The sequence below is a fragment of the Papilio polytes genome, unplaced genomic scaffold (genome assembly GCF_000836215.1).
Source record: "Papilio polytes unplaced genomic scaffold, Ppol_1.0 DF824269.1, whole genome shotgun sequence".
NCBI lineage: Eukaryota > Metazoa > Arthropoda > Insecta > Lepidoptera > Papilionidae > Papilio > Papilio polytes.
The window spans coordinates 3,527,860-3,550,313 of NW_013524935.1; the positions used below are offsets into that span (position 1 = coordinate 3,527,860).

At 33.2% G+C, this 22,454-nt stretch overlaps 1 protein-coding gene across 2 annotated transcripts in view; it reads right to left on the reverse strand.

Annotated features, from left to right (window-relative positions):
- Positions 1–12,027: 12,027 nt before the first annotated feature.
- Positions 12,028–22,454, reverse strand: part of LOC106109478 (calcium/calmodulin-dependent protein kinase kinase 2) — a 60,991-nt gene continuing 50,564 nt past the window's right edge. For both annotated transcript variants that reach the window (XM_013290994.1, XM_013291001.1), the window contains 10 exons: positions 16,809–16,889; positions 16,331–16,514; positions 15,899–15,952; positions 15,425–15,610; positions 15,121–15,268; positions 14,759–14,949; positions 14,329–14,544; positions 13,876–14,043; positions 13,133–13,287; positions 12,028–12,823 (listed from right to left, as the gene is read on the reverse strand). In XM_013290994.1, coding sequence (XP_013146448.1) covers positions 12,718–12,823; positions 13,133–13,287; positions 13,876–14,043; positions 14,329–14,544; positions 14,759–14,949; positions 15,121–15,268; positions 15,425–15,610; positions 15,899–15,952; positions 16,331–16,514; positions 16,809–16,889 — 1,489 coding nt within the window. In that variant the 3' untranslated portion in view covers positions 12,028–12,717. The remainder of the gene's footprint in view (positions 12,824–13,132; positions 13,288–13,875; positions 14,044–14,328; positions 14,545–14,758; positions 14,950–15,120; positions 15,269–15,424; positions 15,611–15,898; positions 15,953–16,330; positions 16,515–16,808; positions 16,890–22,454) is intronic.

Sequence of the window (22,454 nt, forward strand, 5' to 3'; positions counted from 1 at the left end):
CTACCTCTACCGATGTACCCTTCCACACTCATAACTAACGTTCTCCTTGTAACATGCCATTCATCCCTACTCATAACATGCCCATATCATGCTAACCTTTTACTCCTTACCTTCTCTATTACGAGGGCTACCCTCAAACTTCTTCTAATATACACATTTCGTATCTTATCCATTCGTGTTAGTAATAATATCGTTATTGTAATACTAATAGAGTGTTTATTATTTCAGGTTGTTGTTTTGATTATCGCAATTTGCCTCGCCACGGCTATTGTGCAGGTTCAATCATTTAATGATAAGTCATTTGAAGAATCAGGGGAACCTTCAGCTCCACCGAGTTCTGAAATTGTTAACCAACCAGATCCTATATTTCCCGTTGGATATAGTGGCACATGATTTTGACATTTCATGAAGCAATTCCTGTATTATTTGAAAATGCATAAATGTGTATTTGATTCAAATAATTGAAATAAAATGTTTCCAACTTATGTTGTAGATTATTTTCTTTATGAATTTTCTGTTCCTATACGGCTTCATCCGCATGGAATTGTAAGAACTTTATTGTATTGTTTACATTTGTCAAATACTCAATTGCAGATGTCAAAATTACTATTAACATCATAACCTTACTTCCTTTATATTGGCAGCTTGTAGTTTAAGGTCCCTTTCCCACATGAAGGTTTTTCCAATTTATTTACCCCCTAAGTTTAACAGCGTGAAAATATATAGCCTAAAGCGTGTCGTCAGTGTAGGGCTTTTTATTAAAGAAAGAATTATTCAAAAATATGCTGTGATTACTGACACTCTACGCCACAAAGTAGTGTGTGTTTATGCGTTATTATATTTGTTCGGTATAGATTGTATACGAACATAATTTTGAATTTCGCGCCCCGGGTTTAGTGCGGGTAAGCGGGCTTATTTTATTTGACACTTATGATTATGTAAATTCATATTATAAGGATCCATCGTATACAAATGTTGTTGACACTTATGATCCTGCATATCCACATTATGAATATCCATCGTATACAAATGTTGTTGACACTTATGATTCTGCATATCCACATTATGAATATCCATAGTATACAAATGTTGTTGACACTTATGATTCTGCATATCCATGTTATGAGTACCCATCGAATACAAACGTCATTAACATTTGTATAAATGCATATGATTATATATCCAACGTACACAAATCTAATAGACCCTTATAATTATATAACATCATATAAGAAATAAAATTAATTATAACACACCAGCTTTCCCCCGTGGCTTCATCCACATGACATTATAAAAATGTATTTCATTCTTTATATTCCGTAAAACTTTCGATTGCAAACATCAAATTTCGAATGGTCGAATGTCAACGAAGGATCTTGCCATTGGCTGTGAATTATTTCCTAATACTAATTTGCGTGACGGTTTTCTCTACTTTGTTTACCCTTTAAAGTATTTTAGAGTGAAGATATATTCCTTTATCGTATCAAAGCCTTTTATTACATAAACTGTTATTGAAAAATATAGTCTGATTGCTGAGAACCTACATAAAGGAGTGTGTGTTTACGCTTTATTATGTTAAAAGTAGAGATTAAGAGCGTGTGCACACCTGAAACTAAACAATCGCACGACGTTTAGTCTCGCTTTGATTCATATGAGCCTATATGGGGTGCGCACACTACTCTATTTTTACTAGTGCGACTAACAATCAGTTAATCTTAAACAGTTGAATTGGCTGCGAAACAATCGACAAACACACAACAGTTGCGAGTGTAATAAAGCTCTCCCGAAAACACCATCAACTTACGCTACGACAGTATCTTCATTGCCTGTGGTAAATTGAGTAAGTACATCTCACTCTACTAACAGGTACAAGGCAAGGCAAGTACAGGTGTTCGAAAGTTCATCTATGAATGCAGGAATCTTGCTATTATTATAAATGTGAAAGTACAGATGGATGGATGTTTGTTAGCGTTTGTAGTCTAATCGGCTTTGGATACGCTTTGCTCCATTCGTAGCCTACCTACTGCGAACACATTAGCGTCTCTCAAGAATCTTTCAATACCTCTTGGTATCTTGGTACCTCATTGTTGTCTCGATGAAAATTGTGGCGTGACGATTTTATAAATCATTCAGTCAGTTAACTAAAACGCATATTTACCGCAACGACTTGGTCGAAAAAATATTTATTTACTAATTAATATCATATCTTGTGGGTGATAATCGCTTCCTAACACTTAAATAATTGAACAAAGCAGTTGTATCTCATTATTGATTTTCCTAATGGTCAAGAACATTAATCTCACATATTTCCAAGAGATATTTGATAACACAAACATATAAATTGTGATGATTTTTCTCTAGAATTTAGTATTCAGATTCCATCATGGCGTTAAGTAAGGTTAGTATACGAAAAAATCTTTTATTGTATATGTAAAATCAGCATAATGAAAATATTTTAACAGTAGTAGAGCCCGCTTTAACATCTTTGCACGAATGGTTCCGCTCGCCCGGTGTAATACCACGACCACACAGAAGACAGGCGTGAAGTGGAAGCATTTCCGCGTTTCGTCTGATGAGTATGGTGCCGGAGGCCTAATTTTAGTTCCTTCCCCTTTCCACACTTTTCTTAAGAGGAAAGGATGGGAAGGAAAAGTGGATTTGATAGAGGAGGAGACATATAGGAAGGTGAAATGTCCTCTTTATGTGTGTCTTCTCCTCCGTCAATTACGGGTAGGCAACGCATCTGCAATTGCGGATGTTTATGGGCAGCGGTCGTTTCGCCATTTTGATAGATTCAGGTCGTTTGCCACCTTGTAATAGATAAAAAAACTAGTCGTAAAATCGTTGTTGTGATACTAATAGTGTTTATTATTTCAGGTTGTTGTTTTGATTATCGCAATTTGCCTCGCCACGGCTATTGTGCAGGTTCAATCATATGATGATGACTCATGTGGTGAATCTGGGGAACCTTCAGCTCCACCGAGTTCTGAAATTGTTAACCAACCAGATCCTATATTTCCCGTTGGATATAGTGGCACATGATGTTTGACATTTCATGAAGCAATTCCTGTATTATTTGAAAATGCATAAACGTGTATTTGATTCAAATAATTGAAATAAAATGTTTTCAGCTTATGTTGTAGATTATTTTCTTTATGACTAGCTGTTCCCATACGGCTTCATCCGCATGGAATTGTAAAAACTTTATTGTATTGTTTACATTTGTCAAATACTCAATTGCAGATATCAAAATTGCTATTAACATAATAACCTTACTTCCTTAATGTTGGCAGCTTGTAGTTTAAGGTCCGTTTCGTCCGCTTTTATTTCACGGGGGAAAAGTCGCTAGCAACAGTAGAGATGAGTGTGAATGTGAAGTGTGCATGTTCGTATAAATTTTTATTTTTGTATGTGTATTTTGTGTGTGATGTGAGTTTTGAATGAGAGGCAAAGACTAAATGTAATGTAATAAAAAGAAGAGATACAAGTTTATCTTACTGTACATTTTAAAAAGTAGAATAAGACAGGGTTTATTTTTTTAACCGACTTTCAAAAGGTTCTCAATTCGTGTGCATTTTTTTTTACTTTATTTTCAACGACCTGTTGCCCGCGACTTCGTACGCGTGGTATTAGAAAACATACGAACTATATAAATTTCAAAAAGCTACGTATCCCTCGGGAACCGGACATTTCTCGGGGATAAAGCTTATCCCATGTGTACTCCAGACTTTGATTTATATCTGTGCCAAATTTCAATAAGATATGTTGAACCGTTGCAGAATGATCGAGTAAACATTAAAAAACTAAATAAATAAATCCCACGGGAACCGTAACTATTCCAAGAATAAAAAGTAGCCTATGTGTTCTTCCAGACTATGCTCTAAACCTGTGCCAAATTTCATGGAGATCCGTTCAGCCGTTTAGGCTACAAACGTTAACAAACATCCGTCCATCCATCCATCCATCCATCTATCCATCCATCTATCTATACTTTCGCATTTATAATATTAGTAAGATTGTAAATGTTTAGTTATAAGCTTATGTTAATAGAAAAGCTACATAAATAAGAATATCATTTGTAGCAAATTAAAATGTGAATATTTTCTACGTAGCTTAAGCATATGTGCGGTTTTCTCTAGATTTTATGCATAACGTAAGCCGTACTAAGTCTGTGGCCAGGTTTAATTAAAGACGGCGAAATTATGCGGCAGTGGTTTAAGGAAATAAGTAAAACTTAGGATGTGCTTTAAGAGACTTTTTTTCTGAATAAAGTTTTCTTTTTAAAAAGCAATTGTATTTAATTGTCATCATCTTTCTCCTTATCCTACTCCCAGTACTCGCAACAGGTATCTGTCCTCCAAATAACTATCATATGTCATTATTAATAATATTTTTCAAAAATAATAATCGTAATTAACTTTGGAAGCAACAAATATGTAAGAAACTAGAAACTTGTTTGATTTTTTTTAATCGAAATGAACATAGAAAAAAGTTCTGCTTGTATCACTTGAAGACCATAAGAGCGGGCGAACTATTTTGGCTAAACAATCGCACCACTGTTGTGCGATTGTCGATTGTTTCGAAGCAAATTCAACTGTTTAGTTGTCAGTTTTAGTTCAAAAAAGCCTAGAATAAAGATCATAACTTTTAAACTTTATGGTTTTCCTGGTAAAGTCAAACAAGACGAAGTCGTAATTTTTATGTAACTTGAACTTTTTACGAGCGCAAGAACGTTTTTACATTTTATGTTTCGCGTTACTACTTTGTTGACCTAACATAAGTTTAACACTAAATAATTTCGTAATTATTAAAATAAAAAAAGGTAATTAAAATTGTAAATTGTCTGATAAATCCAACCAACGTGTAAAAATATGTGACGTCATTTTTTTGCTATCTGATCCTCTATCAGCCAGTGGTGGGACAGTACCTTAATATTATTAGTGAAATTGGTACTATCATGGGAATCGCCAAATCATTAAATTCAAAATACTAAGATGCAAGTAATCCACATAGATATAGATTATTCACAAAAGATTTGTTAAAAACTTTTGTTATTAAAATCACTTTTTTCGATAAGGGGGAGTGATGAATCTTCGAAATGCCACAATAGACTACATTGTCAAAAAAGTTTTATATAGGCTTCGGGATCTCCGTGGACCACATCCGGTCATACTTTACTACCCAAGACTGACTGTTGCTGTACACGACAACATAGGACTTTACTATGTCACCGTCATCTCGAAACATTATGCTTCCTACTACAGTAAAGTAAACCAGTTGAGTTTTAAAGATTGGGATAAAATTCGGGTTCAACCGCTCGCTTCTTATAAGTTACCTCTCAAAACAACCTTTAAAAAGTACATAAAATTTGTTATCCATTCACAGCTAAACTGTTTTAGCCCTTTGTACCCGAACTTACGAAATAACTGTAGTCATAAAATACGGATGGAAAGAGCCAGGGGTCATGAATATGTAAGCGTCGCAAATTGTTACAATTTAGATGCAAATGGAGAGTTTATCTTGCGCTATGTAATTCATACGCGTTAACGTTGCCATAGCAACGACTTCGGATAAATAAATGTTCGCTTAATATGTTCTTTTTTAACTAAATATTTGACCTGTTACTTGATACTGGGCAACGTTTTAAGCAAACCGTACAGTTAAAAATGTTACATCTGAAATCTTTAGATGTTTTAATTAAATATTTTTTATCTGTCTAAAATTTTTAATATAGCTTAAGATCGCGCGCACACCTTTGACTAAACAATCGCACGACTGTTGTGCGATAGTTTGGTCAAAGGTGTGCGCCTGCTCTAATGTTCATTTACTTCAAGGCTGCAATAAAAAGCCTAAATATGTATTAAGATAATAAAAGGTTTTAATCATTGACTAATCTACAAAAATACATAAATAAAACAAGTTACTATCAATGAAAAAAAAAAGTTTTAAACATTTATTCGATTTCTAGAGAATTTTAATTTCAAAACCACGTATAGGAAAAGTTTAAGGATTTTTAATGGTTTCTTTTCATTGTTATTAAGAGAAAACTTTGAAAAGTCACGTTTTCAAACTTTACCTATACTCGTAAAACGTCGAGGTCACAAATTCACGTGGTTTTAAAGTTAGTGACTCAAGAATAAAGTTACTTACTAAATCAGATTATACTTTTAAAAGATTTCAATTCCTTTTACATTAAATAATATACAAGAAATATCCGAATATAGCACAAGTAACCACGTATAAGTAAAGTAGTTTAACAATGGTAGAGCCCGATAAGGTTTTCACACTGTAGAGTCGGCTCGCCCGGTATAATACCACGACCACACAGAAGACCGGCATTAAGTGGAAGCAATTCCGCGTTTCAACTGAGTGTGGTGCCGGAGCGTAGTTTTATTCCTTTCCACCTTTTTCATAACAGAAAGGGATGTGAAGGAAAAGTGGGTTTGACGGTGGAGGAGACGCAAAGGAAGGGGTTAAGGGTTTATGTGCGTCTCCTCGACCGTCGGATAAGGAAGGCAACGTATCTGCAATCGCGGATGTCTATAGGCAGCGGTCGCATCGCCATTTCGGCAAATATAGGTGGCCGTTTGCTCGTTTGCCACCTTACAAGGTAACAAAGTAATGCAATAGTGATCTCGTAATATTTTCATTTGTCACACAACGTACTGATCCACTCCCTACTTCACTACAATTTTAATTGTACAGATAACAAATGAAGTGCGGTTTACCAATTAATCTGTCAGTAGTTAATTAATTACCTTTTAATTACAGATTATTAGATGCCATTTGAATGCGGTCGAATGACGTTGAATTTACAAGTTGCTTACTTAATTAATTTTACCAAACCAACGTTCTTGTATATTTTATTTGTACAGTGCAACAATAGAATATGCAATACCTTTAAATAATTAAAATCAATAAATCATTGCATTTATTTGGCAATTTTTTTAATTTCAAATTGAAAATGAATTAAGTTGTATACATCATATTTCAATAAGCGGTTTTTTGTACATTTTTTCTTTTATTAATAGTCAGAATTTATATCAATAAATATCGGTGCACTCCGCACAGAAGTAGTCCAATAAAAAGCTCGAAGAAAATCCGTCCCCTGGACTTAAAGGTATGAATAATTCAGCACAAAGGCGATTTACATAGAATACTGATAAGCTAAGAAACTTCGTTAATCCTGTATTGACATAGACTACGCCAATACATTGAAAAAATACTTATCTAGCTTATTTATATCTAATAAAATGAATAGGAAACTACCAAACGTAAGCAAAGAAAGCAAAAAATCCGAATTTTCGATTTTGAGATATACTATTTAACTACGCCGTAGTCTTTGACTTCTAAAATTAAACAAAATAATGGGACCTTAACGTGACCCTTAACGTGAGTTTCCGCTGTCATATTACTTATTAGCTGTTGCTCGCGACGTCTTCCGCATCAAATTAAAAAAAAACTAATAAAAAATATTGCCTATATCACTCATAGTTAAATTACCTTTTTAACTGTGAAAGAATTTTTGCAATTGTCCGAGTAGTTTTTGAGTTCTTTCAATACATAAAAAAATACAAATTTTCTTCTTTATAATATTAGTATAGATACAAAAGTGTAATGTGTAACACATGTGTTTTTTTTTAAGAATCAAGTGGGATAACTTGTTTTTATAGTATTTCGGTAGTGGAAATCTAACACACTAAAATCAGTAGAATCAAATTCACCATAATTTGGTTTAGCGAAATATTTCAACACTAACGCAATCACTAATGTACAAACATTGCAATACAAGCACGCTTCAAAATATTCAAATTTAGAAAACATTTTTTTTCTTAGCGTCATCATGTTCAATTGCTTTCATCCCTTGAGTCTGTATTAAATTATGTTCAAACAACTCGAGAGTAATTGGAAGTCATGGCCTCGGGGAACAAATTAAATATCTATAAAAATTCAAATCGTATAAAAATTCTGACGAATGGATGCTTTTAGATCATAAAAAGATGGTCGGTGTCTCCGGTGTTAAGTACTTGGCTTGTAATTTGCAGATCCTGGGTTCGAATCCTGTCATTTTACTGGTCGTTCTTATAGCGAATGCAACCATATATCGGCAAAGAAATTCAAAGATAATTCTTTATTTTTTTAATCAAAGAACTTTTTTTCTAAAATAAATCTACATCTATCTATCTGTATCTATACTATTATAATAAGTGTAAACACACACTTCTTTGTTGCCTAAGATGTCAGCAATTACAGCATATTTTTAAATAATTCTTTTTTTAATAATAAGCCCTACACTTACGTCACGCTTTAGGCTATAGATTTTCACGCCATTAAACTTAGGGGTAAATATTTTGGATAAAAACCCTAATGTGGGAAAGAGACCATAAGTTGCTGCCAACGTTAAGAAAGAAAGATTGCCATGGTTCGTCATAGTCATGTCATTTTGACATTTGCAATTGATAATTTGACAAATGTAAACAATGAAATAAAATGTTCATAATTTCATGCGGATGAAGTCGCACTGGAACAGCAAGTATTAAATAAAATGAACCTTAAGATACATTTTATTCCTTCTAAATGAAACATGTTAATGAAAAATCTAGAAAAACTTATATTCTCTGTGGTAGGAACTTTTCAATCTCGCGATTGAACGATCAAAGGAAAGACAACTCGGCTTGTTATTTATTAACCTGAATATAAAACACTTTGATGTAGAGTCGTTCTTAAATATTTACTGTATTTATTTTATCCACATTTTCTTATATGTTTAATTGTTAGGCTCGAGAAATATATTACGTTTTGACATATCGACAGTCAAGCCATACAGAGATAACATTTTTTTTAGAACTAGCAGTTCGTGTTCGGCTTCATCCGCATGAAATTATAATTTATTGTTTGCAGTTGTCAAATTCTCAATTGCAAATGTCAAAATACCAATTACCTTACTATGGCAATCTTGCTTCCTTGATGTTGGCAGCAACTTATGGTCTCTTTCCCACATTAGGGTTTAATGGCGTTAAAATATATAGCCTAAAGCGTGACGTAAGTGTAGGGCTTTTTATTAAAAAAAGACTTATTCAATAATATGCTGTAATTGCTGACATCTAAGGCAACAAAGAAGTGTGTGTTTACGCTTTATTATAATAATATAGATTTCCCACATTGTAAAATGAGATAAAACCTTATTGTTTATTTGCATTGAATGGGCTACGAAACTACTGAACTGATTCCAAGAATACTATCACCATTACAAAGCTACATGAATAACATAGGCTATTTTTATATCAACGGGAAGGATATGAGTATGCTGACAAGAAATGGTGGAGCGGTTCGCTAGTACAATATTTTTGAAATAACACATCATGTTTCATGTTAGTAATGAAAACATGTTTGAATTTACACAGTATTTAAATTACCAAAACAACCCCAATACCGTGTAAGCCGACTTTGTAAAGAAAATAAAAAGTTTCCTACAAAGCCTCGGGCGTCACGTAAAAGACGTAACTCTCATTTATTATAAATTGTGACGAAAAAATATTACATACAAATTATGTATATGTATGTAGTGTATTTCATTATGACTGTTTTATTCATTTTTAATTTAATTTTTTAAATCCCTTTTTTATTTGTCATTCTAACATCCTTTATGACGTCATTATTTCAATAGCAATCAAACTAATCAAGTTAATATTATAAATGCGAAAGTTTAGATGGATGGATGTTTGTTAGAGTTTGTAGCCTAAACTGCTAAACGATTTTCCATGAAATTTGGTATGGATGTAGAGGATAGTCTGAAAGAACACATAGGCTAATCGTATTTCTATTCTATTATAATAAAGCGTAATTTTGCTGCCAACATCAAGGAAGCAAGGTTGTCGTCATGTCATGTCATTTTGACATTTGTAATTGATAATGTAACAAATGTAAACAATGAAAAAATTTTTTTATAATTCCATGCGGATGAAGTCGCACGGGAACAGCTAGTTTTTTTTTAATTCCTCCCGAACGGCGTCGCGGGCGAAAGCTAGTGTTCTTAATAATTGTCAAAAACGTTGGTGTTTAAAAAATCACTTAAATTAGGATCATGTAATCTTGACCTATTAAAATTAAAATCTCACAGTACTCAAGGAAATGCGGGAGTAATGAAGGAAAAAACAATCCATTTATTGCAAGATTTTATTCGACTCAGAATGAATTAATAAATCAACAATATACACCGTCATCTTTTCAATAAATGTCTAACGCAATTTGCATTCATCATTCCGTATAGGAAATATTTATTTACCTAGGCATTTCTTTTCTCAAGCCTTTGTATACTAAAAGGTGACCAAAAAGTTGAAGATGAGTTACCTTTCTTACCAGCTAACATAAAATCTTACCTTGGGAAAGAATTTACAGTAAAGAAAGTTAATTTCAGACCCATTTGACGCCGATATTATTAGGTCCATAAGAAACAAAGCGTATGCTAATTTAGGTCTAGGAAAACGTCAATATTCGATCTTTAAAGGAAAGCGAATATCCCTTACTGTACATCCCCTCCCTTGTCAAATAACTTTTCGCACGATATATCGGGTTTTCCTGATATGTCGATCGACCCACGGATTGATCGATCCAATAGTTTTGCCATCGGGCCGATCAAATCCAATAATCGACCCAAAGGGAAAAAATCTCATTAGGTCAATCGACACAACGGGAAACACTCAATCTATCTCTAAAACAATGTTGGTCATGCAGCAATATTCATGGATGTTATAAAACGCGTTAATTTATCCTGTGAAATCGGTAATTACTGATGTTTGTCGATTTCAAAGCTAAGCTTGATTGACTGAGCACTGATTTAGAATTCTCTAACGTCTATTTGATCGTGGAAATCTAAAATCGAGTAGTTTGTGAGCATTTCCGTAGCAAATAATGCTTAGTAAAAGTGATTGAAAATGTATTTTCATTAACTAGAAGAGTTGAGCCATCTACCTAAGATTTCTGAACATATCTTTATAAGAATTTGAGAAATATCTAATTAAAATTAATAAGTGAAAAATTAGTGAAATCGGGAAATAAATTATTATTAAAAACGTTGTTTAAGTAATAAATACGAATACATATGTACCAAAAGTAAATCTACCAGCCCTTTTACATTATCTATCTAAAGCCAATGAACCCTTACAAAAGCAATATCATTAATATATATTAAAACTATTTTAAAATTGGAAATTGTTTTATATTTAATATAATCTAGACAATTTATATAATAATAATCTTTTTTAAATAAGCATTTTGTAACCTAATCTTCTATCACAACATTTAAAGGCGATACAATATTTGGACCATTTGCTTGCCAAGGGTGAAAACAGTAATAATTTTAAGATGAAAAAACTTTTTTACACGCTCTTTGACCAATTGTACAAAGATTAAAAATTAAAATTGCTGCCAGTAATTTAGGTAAAGATCTTTAAAATTTGTAGAAAGCCTTTTGGGATTATTCGTTAAAAATGGAGGGAGACTATAGTTTTAAATCTTTTATCAAATCAGAAAGGTTCAATAATCTATGTGCGTTTAAAATTTAAACTCCTTAAAGAACAATACAAGATCATGTGAAGTTTTGGAAATGAGTAACAGAAATTTAAATCATACCGTATAAGAATAATTAACGTAAGAAATGCATTTAGTGTGCTTTTTATAAAAATACTACTTACATTAAATTTTTGATTGTTTTTTTGACAAATTAAAATGTTGATTGTTCAATCCACGTTATAATGTTCATTTATTTTGTGGAAACTGGGCAGTGGTTTGTTCGTTGTGCGATTATCTTTAAGTTAATTCAAACATTAAATGTCCAAATCTTTTTAAATACTCTAAAATCATGTTTTGTAATTTATTGTTAAATACGGTTTTATAACTTAAAATATTTTGATTTGAATACAGGTTCTTTAGAACATTAAGTAAAATCTTATAAATTAGTTAAAAAAACAAAATGACAGAATAACATTCGATATTTAAAATATAAAAAATATAGTGTAAAAAAAAACAGTGTAAAAACTTTAATGACTCCAACAGACAAGAAAATATAAATGATAATATAAAGGTACATATTAAGTAGATAATTGTGACTTTATAGTAATAAAAATAGTGCGTATCTTACAATAGAAAGAGTTCATAAAGATAATAAAATGCTATTTACAATTTAGCTACGGATTTTACGACTAGTTGAGGAATGAAATATATTATAACTAGTAATAATTGAATCACAAAACCTATGCTAAAACTAATTACAGATAATATAAAAATATCACTTTATCTAAAAGTACATTTGACTTTACAAGGGTAAACCAAAACAAATCCATCCATGCAACGAGTTACATCTCTGAAGACGGTAGACGATGAGATGTTACTATTTTCGTCAGATGGATTGAAATATAAACCTCGATTGTAGGCTTTTAATATGAAAATATATTATGAATATATTTTATAATTACATATATCTATCCATTTACAACAAAATGGTATCAAAAATTCTATATTTTAGGGACCTAAAAATAATATTTTCAATCCAAAATTTCATGAATCACACTCCGAAGTTTTAAATGTTTCTTTTAAAGGTTGCGTAAACAATATCTAGTAGCGATAATTGCTACAGATGGAAGGTAAAGTTAAAAGAATGAGATTTTCTTCTATTTGGTTTTCTTTTTAAACTCTAGCGCGATGCGCCCACGCGCAGCATCACCTTCTTGTCTCAAATTTACCATTTTCTTTGACAGGCGTTTCAACAGGTTTTTCCTTCGTTTCTTGGACTGCTTCTAAGCCAATATCAAACGACGGTTGGCGACTGTAATTTTTAATGCTTTTCATTACATTTGTCACACTTACTTCAGATGTAATCAAATTTATCTGAAGTTTATTAACTATACTTAATTTTAAACTTCATAAATCATAAAAGACTCCGATTTAAAATGAATTATTTAATTATTTCAATTCAGAGATCAATCCAAAATTTAACATAACATAGAATTGGTTACATTTTAAAATTCACTATTTTTATGCAATTAAAAACAAAAACGTTAAACCTGCTGTAGTAATAAACAATCAAAACTGAATTGTAGTATTTTAGAAACATATTCTTACAAAACAAACTTACCTTTCCGTAAGATAATTTCCGGGGGCCGAAAGTGAGCGTCCGGATTTCGATAGGGCAGTTCTCCGAACTGATTGCTTATGCGCTTCACTGTCGATGGTTTCTCCGACATTCGACTCCCTACGGGCACTGCCTTCACGGCTGCGTAGGAAGGGATTCTTGAAAGGAAAATGCTTTCAATAAATAAATAAATCTTTGATTATATTAGACCTAAAATATATTTAAAATTCACTTGTTTCCCTTCCTTTTTTTGTGGAAGACAAAACCAAATTATCAACTGATTTTTATTTTTATACTGGAGCGGGAACACCGAAGTGATCATCGACGCCCATTGACAACAGCAACACTAAAGGAACTACTTGTCGGTCTTTAAGAGAAAGGTTTGCTCCCTTCTTAAAGGCGTCCTCCCTATTAACTATATTATTACCATACTAGTAACCAACTACTAGAGAGAATAATAATTACAGCTAGATGTATATATTTTTTTAATATTAGTAGATTTTTATTTTACTAATATTTCCTTTAACCGTTCCAACTAAGTTCTAGGCTTGTGCTAGGATATGGTTCACGACGATAGTCGAATGGCGGGATTCGAACCCTCGACCGCAAGACCGGTAGTCCGTACCCCAAACCATTAGGCTATTGGCGCTTTAAATATATAACGAAAGTTAAAACAGATATGTAAGGAATTATAAACTTGCCGAGGAAGGTTTGGGATATTTAGCTTAATAAATTGCTTTAATTACCTGAAAACTATGTTTCTTGAGCATTGTCTTAATGAGTATTAATGTTGAAAGGTTAGGTATTGAAGTCACGACTCGGGCCATATCTTCATCTGTTACTTCAACTAATCTGCAATTCTCTTGTTCCGATGGAAGAGGATCTTTGCCACCATTCGTCACCCATTCGTGCTCCTGCAGGATTCAATTATTATTTACTACCTTGATTATAGTAACTTCCCAAGTGTACCCTTAATTACGTCAGCCCATACGATATTGGAAGTATCTATAGAAATCAACGTCAATTGATTATAATAAAACTAACTGATGAACTCTGTCATTTAGAGTCTCCCTTATAAATCTAGAGACACTAAGTAACTAATGAACAACTGTGAGAGCCATAGTAAGTGTTTAGAAAATTGCTATTTCAGTTAAATTTTTAAAGTATTTTGAAGTTTCATCAAAACATTTAAAACTTACTTTAATTTCCTGCATTAAAGCTCTTGTATTTGGATTTTTGTCAAGCATTCTAGCTAGCAATCGCCGCAGTGGTCGAGAGAGCGCTGGTTTTGAAGGAAAAGAGAGTGGCTCCGTTAGGACCCGCTTTTGTAGTTCCGTTGTACTCTCCCCACACCATGGCACTCGGCCTGTCACCATCGCGTACAATGTCACGCCTAATGACCAGATATCTGCCGCCTGTATTAAACAATGAAAAGGCCATTACGTGAATACAAAAAAAATAATAGGTACTTATTAATATATTATGTTTGGCTTGGTCCTTTGAGCCGGATATAAACAAACCAGTAATATCCAACTGTTACAAATATGAGTAAGGGTGTGCTTATGTCCCGCGGTGGATTTATGCAAGTTGATGATAATCTGGAATAGGTGCTTATTTCTGAATACATACCTCGCCAATATACTTATCCGCTGGTGCAAATGCTTCCGGTGCTCGAAAGGCGGGTGTACCAACTGCCCCAGATAGTTTCCCCGCGCCTGCCAGTTCACCACACGCTCCGAGATCAGCGACCTGCACTCCGCCTTCACCGAGCAGTAAATTCGCAGGTTTGATATCACGGTGTGCTATTCGTTGAAAATGTACTAAAACAGAAAATAAAATCGTTCAGAATTGAAATTATAGAGCACTACTTGATACTTAAATGTACAATATTGTTCATATTTAAAATTTGTGGCATTATTTAAGGTTATATAAGAATTATTTTGATAATTCACTACATTGTGATATTAGTGTTAATTATATTGTGTACTTACAGTACTCGATCCCTAGTAATGAATCTCTAAAATATTTTCTTGCTACGTTTTCATCTAAAGGATTTTCAGTCGGTATATCTATCACAGGACCTCCTTCTAACAGCTGGAACACTAAGTACAATTGGTCTTCAGCTGGGTCGTCTAAGACCTAAGCAAAACAAAAAATAACAGTTATCTTCTGCAGTTTGATGGAAAACGAATTGCTTAGAAAAGTTATCTATTATAGAAAAACACAGGAAACCGTTATTTACTAGAAAACAATGGGAATCAAAATTTGAAAATTTTAGCTATGACAATGACTCACCTCAACTAATTTAACTACATTAGGATGGTCTAATTTCTTGAGCACGGCTATCTCCCTGTAGATCCTCTGCAATGGGTCCGGCGGAGGCCCGGGTGCTTGGGGCCCAGGGCCAGGACGCCGCGGCGGAGCTCTCCCAAAAAGACCTGCGCGCCGCATCAACTTACGCTTTGACAGGATCTTCATTGCCTGTGGTAAATCGAATACGTTGTATATCTTACTCTACTATAGGGACATGCAATGGCAAGTACAGGATGAAATTTCATGTATAATGTATGAATGCAGGATTCGTGCTATTATTATAAATGTGAAAGTATAGATGGATGGATGTTTGTTAGAGTTTGTAGCCTAAACTGCGTAACAGATACCAATGAAATTTAGTAAAGATGCTTAGCTTAGTCTGGAAAATCCGTAGGCTATCCGCTTTTGTTTTTTTATTCCGCTCAGACGGAGTCGCGGGCGAATGCTATTACTTACATAATGCGTATCATCCTCTTCGTTGTAAGCTAACTTAACTATACCGTAGGAACCCTGAAATAATTTAGTGATGTTAATTATTTAGTTACATAATATTAATTATAATAGTCTATGCTGTTTTTTTTTCTGATCTAAGGGACAAATAACTTTTCAGCGCAAGATCATTTGTCGGATTTACGAAAAGATTACTCTCCGTCAATGGCCTTCGTCTTGGATTGTTTGGGATTATGATATTCTTACTATTTGGAAAAAAATATTAGCAGTACTTCTTAGTACTATTACGAAGCCCAAGAGTGATTTTATACTCAAGTGTAATAATACGAGTACTAATATAGAAAAGTCGAAAGTTTCAACTAATAAAGACTCTGATAAATTCTATCCATCATTGAAACATTTTCAAAGTTTGAATATCCGAGGCTTTGAATATTTTACCTGACCAATTGGTTCTAGTAGCCGATACTGGTTGAGCTGAACGTATCCCGGTGCCTGCGCGAGTGACACACGCCGGGACTCGCGGGGCGCGCGGCGCGGGCGAGGGGAGCTGTGACTACTACATTCTGCAGACTTCGCTGCATGAGATCGGAGTAAAGTAGAACGTTCTGTGCACGTTGACAGCCTGTTGAGAGATTTTGGTCATTGTCTTTGGTTAAGTGAAAGTAAGGACTATTGTTCGGAACTCTACACATGGCGGGTATTAGAGCAGAAAAAGCCATTCCATCATACTAGTCCAGGCTAGCTGTTTACAAAAACCCAGTTATAATGTAATTATTCCTATGAACATATTAACACTCGTAATGAATCGTAATAATGATTGTCGAATCATTTAACTCAATTGAAGCCGCCTTATAACCAAACAATATCGAGATCTATTTCGATCCTAGCGCCATCTAGTTGAATAGTTTTCTCTCACCTATCTCCATCCGTCTTCTGCCATCTTTTGTCGACGTCATTTTTTCTGTTAGTCTCGGCACTGACGTCGACCGCTGAATGTCTGTCAAAAAAGTCATGGATATTTCAAATATACTTTTTTAAACATTTCCATTATAAATTCAAATATGTAAACACAGTGGTAAAATAATTTTAAAACCAAACGAAGCTTTGCAATGTGAATTGCAAATATTTGTCAGCACGTTTTAACAATGTCGTATTTACATACATTGATGGTTACCAAATATATCGCCGCATAACTAAATCTGCAAAGAACTTTGTCACGAAACGTAAATGATTATATTTATTTAAGAAATATTAGGTTATTAACTGGTCATGATTTCAATCTGTTTATCATAGTTGCGTTAAACTATAATGACTACTACGTGAGGATATTGCACCGTAATTTGTATACATTTAGAATCCCTTATTTAATCGGGCAAAGAATAAAAAAGATCAGGCAAAGATTAAGAAAGATTTAAAAATTACGTAGATTAAAAATAATTTCATCGTTTTAGCTACGCAAGTTAATAGGTTAGGATAAAAATAACATATTAATTGAATTTATTGACTGTAAAGTTAGGTATAAACATAACTTTGTAAGATAGACATCTTATTTACATCGACTTCGAATTTCCTGCATTTGCATAACCTTTGTGCGTTATTATCTTAGTTAATAATAATGCAATAATAACTCAACAGCAGCTGTGCTAGTAATTAATAATTATATACTGCAAATATTACGTAATATTCTCGTGTACGGGTAAATTACATGAAAGACATCATCTCCTTATCCTACTCCTGTAGGGTTGGTCACCGGGTTATCTTCCGAATAACTCTATCATCCGTCATCTCAGTCATCATTCCCTTCTTGATCATGTCTCCTTTCACGCAACCCATCCATCTCTTTCTAGGTCTACCTCTACCGGTGTACCACACTCATACATAACTAAGGCCCTTCCTGTTATATACGATTCATCCCTCATAGCATGCCCATACCACGCTAACTTTTTACATGAAAGACAGTGGACATATTTATAAGTATAGACTAACCAGAAACATTAAAGGCTCGTCATCTTATCAAAGATTGAAATCATTTCTAAGCGTACATTAACGCATAGAAAGTGATAAATGATTCATAATAAAAAAAACCCGATTGAAGCGCCACCTGGTTGGAGTTTTAAGCCATACTAACTGGTGGTTAAGAGCATGCGTACAGTTTGACTGAACTCTCGCACAACTGTTTAGTCTTGCTTTGATTCCTATGAATATATATAATAAATTTCGTCAAAATAAATAAATTTTGACGAAACTTCGAGAATATATATATATATATATATATATATTTCGTCAAAATTTAAGTTTCGTCAAAATTTATTTGCTGTAAATTTTCTCGCCTACGTACAACATAAAGTAAGACAATATAAAGATGGAATACATTATTTTCTTTAAAGTGTTAAATCGCTTTATCTATGGCAGTTAGTTTATGGTTAAATGTCATCATTTGTAGAGATTTTCTTGAGGTAAGCGTGAAAAGTAATTAAGCATGCTTCATGCTTGATTTATTACTACGACATATTTCAATATTTCAAATCTTAACTTTGAAGAATGTGTCATAAAACAAATATAAATGTCAATTAGTACTTATACAGTTAACTACATTTTTTAATCTTTGTTTGAATTAATAAAACAAAGGCACCCTGAAATCTATATGGTGGCCATATTGGTTTCATTTTAAGAATTCTTTTATCTATAGAAAGTTTCATTATCGCTAAGGCTACGTTATTTATTTATATTTTTTAATTCCACGCGGAAGACGCCGGCAATAGCTAGTTATAAAATATTTTAACTAGAAATATATTTGAATTTTCGAGCTTCATCGTAAAGTGCAGATTGTCTATGATATAGGGTTTAGTTTAATTTTTGCCTAAGATGTCAGCAATTACAGCATATTTTTTAAAAAATCTTTTTTTAATAAAAAAAGCCCTACACTTACGTCATGCTATATTTTCACGCTATTAAACTCAGGGGGTAAATAAATTGAAAAAATCCCTCATGTGGGAAAGGGGCCATAAACAAGCTACCAACATTAAGGAAGCAAGTATATTGTAGTAACGGTAATTTTGACATTAGCAATTGAGAATTTGACAAATTTAAACAGTGAAATAAAGTGTTTATAATTTCATGCGGATGAAGTCACACTGTCAACAGTGAACAAAAATTGTAACCTATTGCTTATATGTGCACGTCTAAAGCGAAATCAAATGGCAAAGAAGAAAAATCACGGTATCTTGTAAAATAGAATCCCACTTTTAAACAAACTGCCAGTATTTACAAACTATTGTTTATTTTGTTATGCTTGTAAATAATAAAACAATGAGACGTGTCATTGTGGTATCATAAAACAAATAAACATTTCCAATCAATTATCCAGTTACGCTGGAATTACGATTTGTGGGAACTGTCGTTTACAAATAGGATTCATTAATATAAATCACTCTGTTTCAATTATTTAGACGCCTGTGGTATGACATAAGCGTTTTATTGTTTTAATCTTTGCCTTTTAAAAGACGGGATCTGTCAAGCTCACTCCCCCTCTCAAAAAGAACGAATAACGTTTAAGCTTGCATGTACATTCTTTATTGAGTGTGAAATTTAAGTCAGTAAGCATTAATAACGATGATACTAATATTATAAATTCGAAAGTGTCGTTGGATGGATGTTTTTTTACTACGTAAATTCAGAACGGCTGCATAGTTCTGCGTGATATTTGATCCAGAGAGAGAGTACTCAAGTTTTTCTTGTAATTCCGCGCGCAGGTCGTTTCGGATATAAGCGATTTTATACAATTTTCAACTTAACATGCACGACTATGATTCTCATCTTTGACCCTATGCAAAATGTAGCCGAATTTTAATACGATAGCGGTATTTTGCCTAGTCCGTTACTTTATAGTCCAAGGTTTTAATGAATGAACGAGTTATGAATATATCTCGTTATAGCGGGGGTGTTGTAGCCATTTTGACCTCAGCCCACACGTTGTATCGTCCTACAAATTAAACAGAATTTATAGTATAACAACACATATTTACACACTTGAATAATTGACAATATCATACACATCGTCAGTTATAACATGGAGTTTAGGGTTTATGTTTTTATGCCTTTAAAAAGACAAATGGAATTGTTTTCTATAAACAGTTAAAACCTTAAACGTTAGAACATAGGTTTTTTATCAATACAAGTAATTGTATATTAAGACTGAAAAAGTGCAACGCACATCATAGTCTCTACTTCAATAGGAACCCTTTGTATAGTGTAACAAAATGTTACGTAGTATAATTATTGCTAAGGACCATTATTTATAATACTTATCCAATTACATTATGTAATCAATTTAATGATTTCCTTTACGTTTCACGTGTAATATAATTATGATATATTCACTGGGTATGTTTTTGTGCGGCCGCGCAGCCTCGACTTTGTCCGTAACCTGTTCTTCAACCTTGAGGCAACATCGAGATGATGTCAAAACCCGAACGTACGCTTTGTTAATTCCTGACGCGTTAATTCATCTCATCCCATTTTACAACTACATTGTATTACAAATACACTCTGGCATTAAATAAAAAAATATATAAATTCCTTATTATTTTACCCTACCTTATCCTACTCCTGTAGAGTCGGCGCACCGGGTTTTCGTCCTCTAAATAACTCTATCATCCGTCATCTTAGTCATCACTCCCTTCTTGATCAAGTCACCTTTCACGCAGTCCATCTATCTCTTTCTAGGTCTACCGGTGTATCCTTCCACATTCATTGCTCATAAAAAAAAATCTTCATTGGACCATAAACCGTTTTGTACAAAATCAGCGGGGTTGTGTCTTTAAAATAGTAATAATTACGTTTCTGGAGTCAGAGCCTTCTATTATCTAATATCTTGTGTTATAAAAAGTAAACTACACTGAAAGTTGAAAGATACATTTTTGCTGCTACTTAGTTTGTTGTTGTTGTGTTTATATAGGTGTTCCGCGATCCCCTTCATACATATTTATGTTGCAACATATAAGCCCATTGATGTCCATTCTATCAGCGGCTGTCAAAGTATAAAACATGTGTTTAACTAGTATCTAACTATATTCGATTTGTTTCAATCTTTATTAGGAGAACGAGGGATGTTTGTCTTTGTAAAGACTCGCAATCCCATAGTGCTACTCTTAGTGTTTAAGTAACTAGCTGGCATAATCAGACAGCCGCGTCGGTAGGCTCAGCTAGTATTGATATAATAATGTCTACATCAGACAGGTTAAGCTTCAACTCACAGAAAAATAGCTCGCGCTCCCATTTGTTACACTCACATTCCAACAAGTGTTGGATATCTTCTGTCTTTTTGTATATCTCGCTATTAGGCGACAGATTTATTCTCATCAAACTATATTTTTATAATACATTGTTTAATCGAACTAATGCAAACAGAATGTTAACTAGTACGTAAAAATCAAGCAAGACTGTCTACAGTCAATGGAGTATTCAAAGGGGACAAATACCGTGTCAATAAAACCACTTATCGACTGCATTGTACTTATTAATCGTTGATCGATTCGATCAACTGTGATGTCCTTAATACGTTCCGTTCAGAGACCGTGATGCGTGTTTGAAGAAAGTTATTAAAGACTAGCTATTGCCCGCGACTCCGTCAGCGTGGAATTAAAATAAACAAAAGTGAGTAGCTACACATTAGCTACTCACTTCTTCCAGACTATCCTCTACATCTATGTCAAATTTAATCGAAATCCGTTCAGCCGTTTAAACTAATTCTAACAAACATCCATCCATCCATCGAAACTTTCGCGTTTATAATATTGACTATGATTACTGAACTTTATTTCAAGATTTTCTTTAATTCTAATGAAATTTATCTCAAATGTAACCACAATTCGTTCCAGTTGTCTACACAATTCTGAGAAGAGAAGCTTGAACTAGTTCCGAGTTAGAAAGTAAAAATAAAAGGAGTTCCCTTAATCAACAACAGACGTGAGTGTTGTTCGTGGTACAACTTAACTATTTCAGCTTTTACTTTAAACTTAAAACAGAATTATAAAGTTGTCTCTTGGGCTGGTTTTATTTATGAAATAGTTTATTCGAGAAATTTCTTTTTTTTCAATTCTTGTTGATTTACAGTTAAATACATACATAGATGTTGTTGAAATGTTTTACAAGAGGTTTCCATTGCGAAACATAAAACAAAAAGAAATTTTTATTCCGCTTACACTATTTAAAAAAAAACAGAGATAACAAAATTGATTTGTAAAAGGAAAATCTTAAATTAATTGCTTTTATCAGAATAAATGCACATAATTATAAATTTAATTTTAATTACAATGAACTAGGTCAGTGTGCATTGAACTGGCTGGAAATAAAACAAACTGAAGAACAAATAAAAAAAATCTATCGCAATTACTGGCCAGTTTTCTCAGTTACTTAAAAATAAATACACGAACAGCGCAGATGTGGTTATCAAAATTAATTAAAACTTCACTTTAATGTTTCTAACATGTAAACATTTCAAACTTCGTTAGTTTTCAATTTATGTTTGCATATAATTTTAATTTTGTTTGAATTTTTGTTA